At 38.3% G+C, this 11633-nt stretch overlaps 2 protein-coding genes across 2 annotated transcripts in view; both read right to left on the reverse strand.

The window, feature by feature from the left end:
* LOC124163292 overlaps window positions 1–3885 on the reverse strand; it is a 53710-nt gene extending 49825 nt beyond the window's left edge. Inside the window, exons 1-3 of the mRNA XM_046540092.1 lie at window positions 3286–3885; window positions 1605–2816; window positions 755–871 (exon numbers count right to left, since the gene is read on the reverse strand). Of these exons, the coding sequence (XP_046396048.1) occupies window positions 755–871; window positions 1605–2816; window positions 3286–3393 (1437 nt within the window). The 5' untranslated portion in view covers window positions 3394–3885. The remainder of the gene's footprint in view (window positions 1–754; window positions 872–1604; window positions 2817–3285) is intronic.
* A 5255-nt stretch (window positions 3886–9140) lies between these two features.
* Window positions 9141–10357, reverse strand: LOC124164031 (50S ribosomal protein L27). Its single transcript, XM_046541194.1, has 3 exons — window positions 10006–10357; window positions 9549–9712; window positions 9141–9474 (listed from the first exon to the last, which is right to left on the reverse strand). Exons 1-3 carry the CDS (start codon window positions 10079–10081, stop codon window positions 9271–9273), a joined length of 444 nt encoding a protein of 147 aa, XP_046397150.1. The 5' UTR covers window positions 10082–10357; the 3' UTR covers window positions 9141–9270.
* Between the last annotated feature and the right edge of the window lie 1276 nt (window positions 10358–11633).

Genomic DNA, 11633 nt, shown 5'->3' on the forward strand with positions numbered 1-11633 from the left:
GCACTGGCCTCTAGTCAATTGAGTCGCAGAACATAAATTCACCAGGGAAATTTTTCTACTGGATAGAATCTCAGCAATGAAAGATTTAGCTATCAAACAGAGAAATTTTGGCACCCACTCTAATGTGAGAAGGGCATGTATGAGTGACAGTTTTGGCAATACACATTTACCATTAACTCATATAAATGCATCTAAGGAAGCGTGAATCATTATAAAGGCCGTTTTACACGGTACACGGAATTGCGCAGGTTAGAGCTGCATTAATTTCTAAAATGGCGTGGAATTGCGCGAATGCATGAACGAAATTAGAACAGGGGCTATTTTGTCATCTCGCATCCACGCATTCTCGCATGTGTTCTAGCATTTCACCGCTTTACACGACGCAATTTTGATTGCGCCTTCACACGTACGTCAGACTGCGCAATTCCGTGTACCGTGTAAAACGGCCTTAACAGTAAGCTTCAAATCACACATACCCTCTGCCCTGCCCCATGTAGGACTTAAAAAAAAAGTATCAATTTCTCATCACCTTTTCCCCATTAGATACACCACTGTATACTTCTAGACCTGGAGGTACCTTTGGTCTAACTGACAAATATTAAAAAATAGCATGAATTCAGAAACATGCACTTCCTTGCAAGCCTTCCACCAACTGCCTTACTCAGAACCCCTGAATTCTTTTATTATCACCAAGAAATCTTAAAAAAAAACCTCCATATTAATTAATTGGATGAATACAGAACACGATACTTACTATTGGTTCATCCAATCCGTCTCGCCAAGTTAATCCATTGTGTGCTTTGAGCTTGTGATAAACGTATGTATTATTGTTCATGGACTCCTTGCAAGCAAAGCAGATGACTAATTTATCCTGAAGACAATAAAAATACAAAATAATCATTTAAATTAACCTATGAACCCAAGCATACCTAACTTTAAAAATATCAAAAACATACCACCATAAGTAGAAATATGCATGGTGGAAAAATGCCGTAAAGTCAAGAATTGAAATAAATGTCGGTTAAATCCAAAGTTAAATGGCATGTTATGAAAAAGTTATCATTAAATTTTTGAATGTGTAATAACAATAGCAAAAATTACTTAATGCATTAGATGAAAATATTTGGACCCATTATCACTCATTCCACATTTCAAGATATTCAAATTCATCCACTAATTATTTTTTTTAACATGACAATGGAAAAATCAATTACTCAAGAAGAAATAATTTTTTCCCTTCTAATGAAATAGTCACATTCTCCTGGGCATTTCTCCCTCATGTTTTATAGCTACATAACTTGAAAACTGAAAGTAACCAAAACGTAACAGAAATCAGAATTTACTGGATCAAAGAAATGTTGCAATCTCATATATAGGTTAGAATGTTAATAAATGTAATAGTACTACATTAGATTGCTAGATAATGTTCAAAATGTGGATTAAATATTGAACAGCCTGTGTACCCTGCAACATAACATGTACACAAATGTGTACTTAATCAAAGCTTCAGTCCATATGATGACTATCATAAAATAAACCGAAATCATCTGCCAACCCCAAGGTAGTACAGCCAGAAAAATATATAAACTATTATAGCCACTTGCCTCCACAACCTTCGGTTCGGAGCCGCGACCACCACGGGAACCTCTTCCTCTACTACGACGGCTCTTGGAGGTAACAACAGGAGTCCCCTCATCACTCCTTGTACTCGCTCTAGGGTCTGGGGAATCTAAATCGGTGGCATTAAAAACAGGGGTATCAAATCCAGGGGTTCCAATGTCAGACGAGTCATTATCCATGGCAGAATCATGATCAAATGAAGACCGGGGTCGCCGACCTCTGGGACGCCCCCTAGACCGGCCCCTACTTCCTGAACCCCTTTTGGCTCTAATGGAAGGAGGCAAACGATCAGGAAGGCTTAGTCGTCTCTTGCCCAAGCTCACAGTCTCTGGAGATGGGCTTAAGGCACTTTCGTATTCTAATGGAATCGTATCCGCACTGACATTCCATGAGGATGGAGAATCCTCAGCGTAGTTAACTCTGAAGCCCCTACCCATGGCTGCTGCTCGCCCACGGTAGCTTTTGCATCCCGGTCGCAAAGCCCCACGGCCCGCCCTGGTAATTGGAACAGTATGGGGACTGGTGACACCTCCCCCAAGTCCGGAGTCACTAAAGTTCGATCCGGTAGCTTCTGTGTCCCCCGAATCGGAGGCACCACTGTAGACGTCGTCCAGTGCCTTACTCTCGAAAGAGATAGCTCCGCGGCCACTACCTCTGCTGCCTCTGGGGCGACCCCTTCTCCTCTTATCACCTCGTCCAGAATCTGTAAATGTTGGTGTCCCGACACTGGTGGACAGGTAAACGCCCCCGACCGGAGAATTTGCATCCTCGCTCTGATAATGATCGAACGAAATGTTGCCTCTTCCAGCACCTCTTTTACTCCTTGGTCTTCCCACTCGCTTCTTCCGTCCAGCTCGAGTCGAGCCAGAAAACGGCGAGTCGAATAAAGCGGCACGCTCCAAATCACCACTGCAATCACGACCTAAACTTCCCTCCGTGAATTGATTCGTCACAATATTTCCACAGCCGTCGTTCCCAGGATCTCCTCCACCCGCCAGTCCACGGTAAACATCATGCACACCTTTTAATGAAGTTTCACTCTCTTTCTTAATAGTTGCCCCAACTTCATTATCAACTCCAGAGATATCACTTTTGCCGAAATCACACACCCCTCCTTTAACTTCCGCCTGGCAGTCTTGTTTTCGAGAACCCGGATTCCCAAAAGATTCCATAGCAGGTGTGGAATGCATGCTACCCTGTTGGAAAAAATGGACCATTAACAGAAGTATACTCGAGAAAAATAAAAATACAAATGAAATAATTTAGTAACATAAGCACTCACTCATGAGCTACTAAAGGTTTGACTGTATTTTCAAATGGCAGGCCACAGCCAAAAAGAAAACCAAACCACAAAACAAATATAATTTACTTCTCAACCTCAAGAGCTAACCCGCTGAGGAATACAAAATCTTACCAAAGATCCAATAGGCCGAAAATATTTATGATAGCGCTATAACGAATAACTAAGACGTTCAGTAAAGAGATTTATAGAATTAATACTTAATTAATAGAAAAAATGTGTGGCACGAACTCATGCCACCAACTAGAGGACAACTGATATCTTAAGAAATGGCAATTACATGCCGTCAACAATAGTGCTGCGGATTCAATCGCCTCAAAGATTACAATTCTACACCATTTTATAACAGTATCAGCAATACTTACGGTAGCATGAAGAGGAATTTCGTTAATATCCACCTCAAATGACGTATTTTCTCCTTTAATATGTGTGTGGGCATCACCACCAACCACACCGTTAATTTGCTGAGACATGGTTATATTCGAGTTAAATCCAATTAGTTACCTAATGAAAAATGTTTCACTACACAAACATAATGGAGAAGTAGAGAAAGAAAATTTCATTCACACTTCCACGATCTTGCCCACTAACGCTTTCGATAATCACCTAACAGAAATTTAATTTGAAACTATGTTTCAGATATCGTAATTTGATGTCAACTCATAATAATGTAATTTCCCTTCTTTTCACACCAGCAATACTTTGAAAATAAAACTTACTCATGACACTAAAAAGAAAACAATTTCAGCCGCGACTTGATGTTCAAGGAGCGTTAGATACAAAAACTAATCGCCGATTTTTTTCTACATTTTTATCATCAAAAATAATGACAAATTCGAAAATAATATTCAAAATCAATGAATAGAAAATAAAATATGATTTTTGGCTTTCTATCTAACTTATTTAGGATGAAAATGCCGTCTCCTTCGATAGCCCCAGAGTCCCCAGAGTCAACACGCACACATAAGTAAACGCGACCAAATTCCAATGCTGAATTCCCTAGCGTGGGTTGCTCGAACTACGAAGCTACGAATGTGAAACAAACGAAATCATAACCCGCTGCTTTCAAGTAGCTTCATATTCAACGTATTCAACTAACTGTCATAAAATTACCTTCATCAGTCACCATTAAACGTAAAAAATGACAAACGCATAATTTATAATAAGAAATTCAAATTTTCAAAATTATAATGTTCAATTGTGGTTTGTTTTGATAAATGTTTCAAACACAAATTTCAACTTCTTGAGTTGAAATTTTTTTATCACCTTTTCAGTGGAAATCATTGTAATCGGCTTAAAACACTAACGAAAGCATATTAGTCTCTCGTATGATGAATCTCGACAAGATTTAAATGCAATTTTAATGGATAAAACGTTAAATACCATAATTATAGGCAACTTTGAACTAATTAATACTCCTCATTTATCAAGATGACTACCCAAAAGCTAAACAGTATGTATATATATACAAGTATTTATATTAAATACCGCAACTCTTCTAAGTATCGCATGGCTTATGAGCACAGATAGATCAAAAACCATACTTTGCCTGAACAAGATTGAATCTCTTCCAACTTTCACTTTGAGGATATCCAGAGATAAAAACTTCTGACAGACCAATGCACATGTATAGTCCTCAAGACCTCCCATGGAGCTTCTCAAGACCCGAGTATGTCCAAAGTTGGTGTCAGGGTTTACAGCCTGTACAAAGGGGTTTCATGGTGTCTTGCAGGGCCGTTTTTTTCAAAATTTAAATTACAACTTTTCACAAGGCTACATGTTATATAATATATATATATAATATCTGGATCTAATGTAAAATATGTTAATAGCCTTTGTAAAAATTTTCTCAGTAAATTTATGCAGAAAAGACAAGTGATTTTCATAGGAAAGCCTTCAATGGCTAAACAACTATCTCCCCTTCCATTAGCCAGCTACAATTACAGATTTTCCAAGAAATTAAATTCAGAGTGTAATGAAGATATATAAGTAGCTAGATTTCATGAATAAAGAAGAATATCATTGGAAGAACTCCCCTTTGTGAAGTATACCTATTGGGTATGGACTATAGCCAGGATTATTGGTCAGAGGGGTCAGGCAGGTTTTCAGGTAAATGTCACTGGGGAGCAGTGGTGCAGCAACCCCCAGGGGGATAAACCCCCCAGCAGAACTCAAGAGAAATTTTAAAATTTAATCCATTTTCCTTAATTGTATTAATATTACTTATAGAATTGTGTAAGGATTAATAAAATACCACTCAGAAAGTCGCAAATCTCACCATTTTGAACCATTTATCTATCAAGTTTTATGGGAGGGTACCTGCACCTCCCATATTCCATATCCCCCAGTATTAGTTGCTCCTAAAATCCCCCTAGCCTAAATTTTTAGCTGCATGTCTGCTGGGGAGGAGGGTATTTTCCCAGGCTGGTCGAGATGTTCAGGTCAGGTTGTGCCTGACCTGACCCCCACCCCCTTCCATGGCTAGGGTAGATTCCCCCAGGGAAAGGTAGATGGAAGCCTAGTAGAATTGTCATTAGCCTTCTATCAATAAAAGCCACAAAAAAGGGATGAGGACATTAATTTGCAATAGTGGAGTGTTAAATATGAATTGCCCTTCACACACCACCCAAAATTGGGCATACTTAAAATAATCTTTTCCATGACCAGGACTAAAACCCCAGCGAAAAGGAGGGATGGATAAAACATTGACCTCCACACTATCCTGATTCCTTGTAGGTTCCCAATAATTCACCAGATTTGTAACATTTTAAGAAATTATGAGATTAATGTACAGAGAGAAGCATCAGATTTTAATGACACAACAAAATCAGTACACCTACCTTGGCTCAGAAATAAAGCTCCCATAGAATGCAATCTTATGCAATGACTATTTGACAATCCAAACATAACTATAATCTCCTCATAGATCTCTCAAAAGCCAGAACTCAGGGCTCTATAATGTAATGGCTATGGAGGTGGTGATGGTATTGGGGGAAAACTATAACATTGACTCTACGGTGGAAAATAATATTGTCCTGCAAGTTCTAACATCCCAATCATTGAGTCAGGCTACTCTACACATAAAGTCATGATTAACATAAAAAGAACTCTTCATTTTCAGCAATAAGATTCATCACCACCACTGGTCAACATTCCTAAGATTGGTTTGTTGCATATTTCCACTAAATCAGCTAATCTCTTCACATCTAAATATTTCTTCTTTCACATCCTCCTTTACTTGTTCCATATATTTTGTTCGAGGTTTTCCTTTTCCATTGTTACTATCTTCTTGTCCCTCCACAATTGTCTTCCATCATATCTCAAGATGAGGCTTTTAAGATTGTTCTGTCTTCTTATTAAGGTTTTCATGAGGCTTCTCATCTCTCCTACTTTTATAAGGACTTCCTCATTACTAACTCGACAAAACCATTTAATCCTCTAATTTTTGTATTTGATTTGATCAATAGGGCACTAAGATTTCTAATTTGATTAGGCATCTACATAACAATTTATTTATTCTTAAAACAATAATATTAATTTTATTTTGAAAATTGACTTTGCAATGATCAGTTTTTATAAGACTGTTTTGCTGTGCTGCTTTTCCTTGTGAATGCTATTTCGATATTACAATGTTTAAATTACTTTGCTCATAGGGGGTCATATTTCATCAAGTGATCCCAAAACCAGGGATGGCAAGAGAAATGAAACGAAAGAGTTTCATTCCGACCTAGCGGGAAACGAAAATAATAGGCCTAGGTTTAGTTTAATGAACGTGTAAAAGATCCACAGAGAAAAAAATCATCCCACTTGACCGGGATTCGAACCCAGATCCCCCAATTTCTGGTCGAGTGCTTTAGCCAGTTAAGCTACCGAGGCATCATTCTTCCCTGAGGATATTTTTGAACATTACCAAACAAGGTAATGCTGGACTGCTGAGCATATGATGCCACAAGCAGTCCAAATCGTGCACACAGCGCCACAGCCGGAGAGCAGGCCCGGACATAGAACACATAAAGGTGTTCGCTCTTGACTAGTTTAAAAGTATACCGGGACTAGCCACGTTAGGTATAACTTATACGGGAGTCACCTGCAATGCCCAATCGTGCGAAAGATCCACAGAGAAAACCACACCTTGTCCGGAAGTGTCTAAAAATATCCACAGGAAAGAATGATGCCTCGGTAGCTTAATTGGCTAAAGCACTCGACCGGAAATCAGGGGATCTGGGTTCAAATCCCGGTCAAGGCGGATGATTTATTTCTCTGTGGATCTTTTGCACAATTGTGCATTGCGAGTAACTCCCATATAAGTTATCACCGTATCCTGGTATACTTTAAACTAGTTTCATGAAATTTTACTGGTTTTGAATTTCATTTAGTTTCAATTGCTATCCCTGCCCATAAATTCAGGGCAATCCAAAACAAGAAGGAAGACTTGAATTCATTTAATTTGTAAATTACTTAAAAGAAGAGTCATTTGGAATTAGCTTATATCATGACTACTCGGACAGGGGCAGTGTCGACTGGCCGTGTGGTAGAAGATGTGGACATGACGAAGACAGTTCTGGCAGCAGTTGTTCATGATTAAAAATGGATTCACAATCAGACTGTCTTAAAGGGTCTAATCGTTATTGATGATAACGAAGAGTTACATAGGCAGGGGCCAGTGCAGTAAGTGAGAACCAGGAAATTAAGGAGAGCCAAAGACCTTCTGGACCAGGGTATACATTCTCCTAGAGATTCTATAAGATTCTACAGAATAATCCACAAAGGGTGACAGTGTCAGTCACTATCATTCATGGAAGGGGTTTTTCAGCTGTTTATTGCTGCACGTGATCAATTAAAGTGAATGTTTGTGACTACCTGTGGCATTCTTTCATTTATAGGTCCATAAACTCAGGCATCATCAGATTTGCTAATTTGTAAAAATGATTGCCTGTTCAATGAATCATATGCGATACGTGACGAGAAATATGTACTGCAAGACAGTGATCCACTTGATTTTAAGGCATGGGAGGTTAGTAAACCGAAGAGAAGCTCATTCGCAATAAGGGTAGTGGCGCTGACTCCATGGGGCCTGAGCCCCCTCAAAAATTCCTTATGGGTGTGGGGAAATAAAGGCTGATCAATTTTTTGCGGAATGTCCAGATATCGAGACTCTATATCAGGGTTCTAAATTTCCTGGGGCAAGATCCTGGTTTGGGCCCCCACAATATTTTTTGTAAATCGGCATCCCTGAATAAGGGTGTATACCAGCTGATGCACTATGAGGAAATACTGGATGTAATATGAGTGTGGGTTCTCTTGGTGAGTAAAATTTACTGTACCTTTAAATTGATAGAAATTAATGCCTAAATTTTGGTTGTACACAATAATTTATTCTCTTCTTCTCAATAACCAAGAGAATTTTTGTATCCAAGAAACAGTATGACTCTATGCATGAAAGCTTGTCACACTAACTTACAATGTATCCATGTACCATCTTAGCTACTTATGGCTGCAGCATGGCCATATTTGTCAATAATGTGAAACAGCCATCTCCCCCAGGCCTATGCTACTGCAACACATATCACCCGAGAATTCCATCATGTCCTATATGTAAAGGTGGAGTAGCTGCGACTCCTAAGGATAATAATGTGGTTCCCCTTGCCTTCCCAATCATACAACAACAGCCATTTAAGTAAAAGTCACCTAGCCTGCAGTGAAATGAGAGATGCTGTGCTGTCCACTGTGGTCGCAACCTTCACTCATATGAAGAAGAGCTGCTGCCCAATGCATCAGGTGATGAGAAGCATTATGGTAGTCCCTGTCACCAAATCAAGGCATCTTCACAGGCTTTGAATATCGTTTAGTTGTTTATCTTAACCTAGGATAGATCTATACTATCTTGGAATACTATCACTTTTTGTCCACAACAGCTCATTCAACGAGTAAACTCATATATCATAATGCTTACCATTATATCCAGAGGTCGACCCACCATCCAACACCCAGTGGATGCACTTGGAGACTTCAAACTTAGCCACAAGAAGAACATGTAATCTTTCAAATATTAAGGCTGACTCTTTTTATGCATCCGATGCACAACCTCCCAAATCTTCCATTTAGAATTTTGAATGCTTCATTACATCGCCACACGCACATCAAATTATCAAAAGATATAATATGATAAAACAGGTATTTAATTGTAAAAGCCTTCCTGCTATATAAAATGCTTCAAAAGTGAACTTAAAATAATTTATCTATCAACAGATGTACATACACAAAAATAATCATCGCCAACCATCAAATCACATTGCTAAGGGTATCAAAAGTCCATTTAGTACCTCTCATGTCGTACTAGGCATCAACTATCATATCCTGTCGACCAATTTGAACCTATTATGTTGTTTTTCTGGAACAACATTAAAGTACTTCTTATAGATAGTTTCATGTTCTCTTCCGGCGTATAATCTCTGCACCCAAGTATGGTCCCATTTAGGATCAAATTTCTCACAAGTAATTAAAACTTCTCCAGGTTCCATTGCAAACAAGGTTCCATTTCTCCCCAAGCCAACCTGCAAGACAATAGGGATTTTAGACGAAAAACAAACTATGTATATCAACGAGCATTGAAGTAATTCATGCTTACATTCAAACCAGGATGGAATCTGAGGCGATTTTGGGTAGCCAGAATTGTACCCGCTGTCACAGTTGCACCATCCTGAACTCTCCAACCACGATGCTTTGGTTTTCCTTTAGTTTTCTGATAACGAGTGCTTCCACTGGTCTTCTTCGACGCAAACCTCACGCCAACTGCGAATAAAGATGCACTTAATGTACATTCTCAACTAGGATATGTTACTGAAGTCCTTCGAAAATTTACGACCAAATTGAGGAACAACGCATACGGTAATTTGGTGTAATATCAATAAATATACCTTTAAAATGAACCAAGGACACACTCCACATTCTTAAACACAAACATTGAACTGAACTGCGTGCAATAAAAATGTGCAGATACAAACAAAATAAAATTATATCAGGAATAATTATTAAAGAATATGCAAGAATTACGACAAAGAAAAAAAAACTTGATTAACACTCACTGATAGAACTACTCGCATAGAGTAGGGCTGGGCGGGATAAGCTGGTAAAGACGCTAAAGTTCAACAATCCACTCATGATAAAAGATCAAAATCCAGCAGTCTACAGCAACAAAGACTTAACGAATCGTTCCGAACGAAGTGAATGGAAAGAGGCAAATATGTGTACTAATATAATTCTAATAACCGTGGATGTGTACCCGTAATTGCAGTACCAGAAGTAAGAGGAACACCCGCGTTAGTCCACAGGGGACGGGTAGGAAGTATTGCAAAGTATTGGAGGAAGTATTATTTCAAGTATTATTTATTAGACGGAAAAGCCGAAGAGGAGCAAGCGCAAGAAATTCACAGAGCAGCGCCAAGGGGGCGACAGAACTGCGATATATCGTATAGAAAACCTCTTTCGATTCGATTTTTCCGGAGCCCCAGTGGTCCAACGGCCTACCCAACATAGAGGCGCTGGTGTAGCCTGTTTTTCTGAGCAGTATTGAACTGGGGGCTGCCATATTGAATCTCGATGTAAACAAACGTGATATTGAGGCTTATTGATAGTCATTAGTGTTAACTGCAGACTTTATTTTATTGCTTACAGTGTCCCTTACGATTTTGGAATGTGCTCGATGAAGGATACGAGTCTCAATGATCTTGGTTATTGCTAAATTGCGTGGGTATGAAATGTATTTGGTGATGAAAATGTGAGTAATTCTGTTTCCTTCATTATTCCATTTTGATTTCAACCTGTGATTAGCTAACCTTTTCTCATGTTTTCAAAATTTTATGGTGTCTTGTATTCCTTATATTTCAATATGTTTTTCATTGTACTTGCAGTTTTTCTAGTGTTCAAACTACTCATTTATCGCTAGTGCTATGCTTTCGTTTGTTTAATGCTAATCATTTTGTTGGTTATGTATGTAATTTGCTATTTCAACTCTGTCCTTTCAACTGTTTAATTGTCATTAATTGAGCATTATTCATTAAGTGTTCTACGATGTTTACATTTCTTAAAACTTTAATCTCTTTCATTTTGAAGTAAGAACTTAATTTCTACTACATTGGTATAAAATATTCTTCACTTTTCTCGTTTTCTACTTTTGGAATACTTTCTTTCGTATAAGTGATGGATATCAACTTATAAGAACCTTTCATTTTAAGACTCCTCTGCCAAGATATGTTGTATATCTTAATGGGTACTCATCATGAACAACTTCCTACGAAATAATGTCCTCATTTCATATTTAAATAATTATCTTCCATAAAATTATATCCAAACTTGCATGCTTATTTCTAGTGAAGTATTGTTATGGTCTATGGTTTCAGGATTAGCATTATTTTCCCTGTACCAGAGCTATTGCAAGATACATCTACCTCAAGGAAAATTGGGTCACCCTCTTTGTCTGTGGAGTGTTTACTTAAGTAATGGAATCTTTCTCCTATTACGCAAAGGCTGCTCATCTCATGTTGTCATTGATATTTGTTGCTTGTGCATCTCATGTGCTTGTAGAATGGTTAACTTCCTCAGATTTCATCTCTAGTATGTCATATTGAAATTGTTATTGTTGTATTTCTTTTGCCAGTTATTGTATCAATAAATACTAATGTCCACTGAAGTAAGTTTCCGAGATCATTATTCT

The sequence above is a fragment of the Ischnura elegans genome, chromosome 8 (assembly GCF_921293095.1).
Source record: "Ischnura elegans chromosome 8, ioIscEleg1.1, whole genome shotgun sequence".
Lineage (NCBI taxonomy): Eukaryota > Metazoa > Arthropoda > Insecta > Odonata > Coenagrionidae > Ischnura > Ischnura elegans.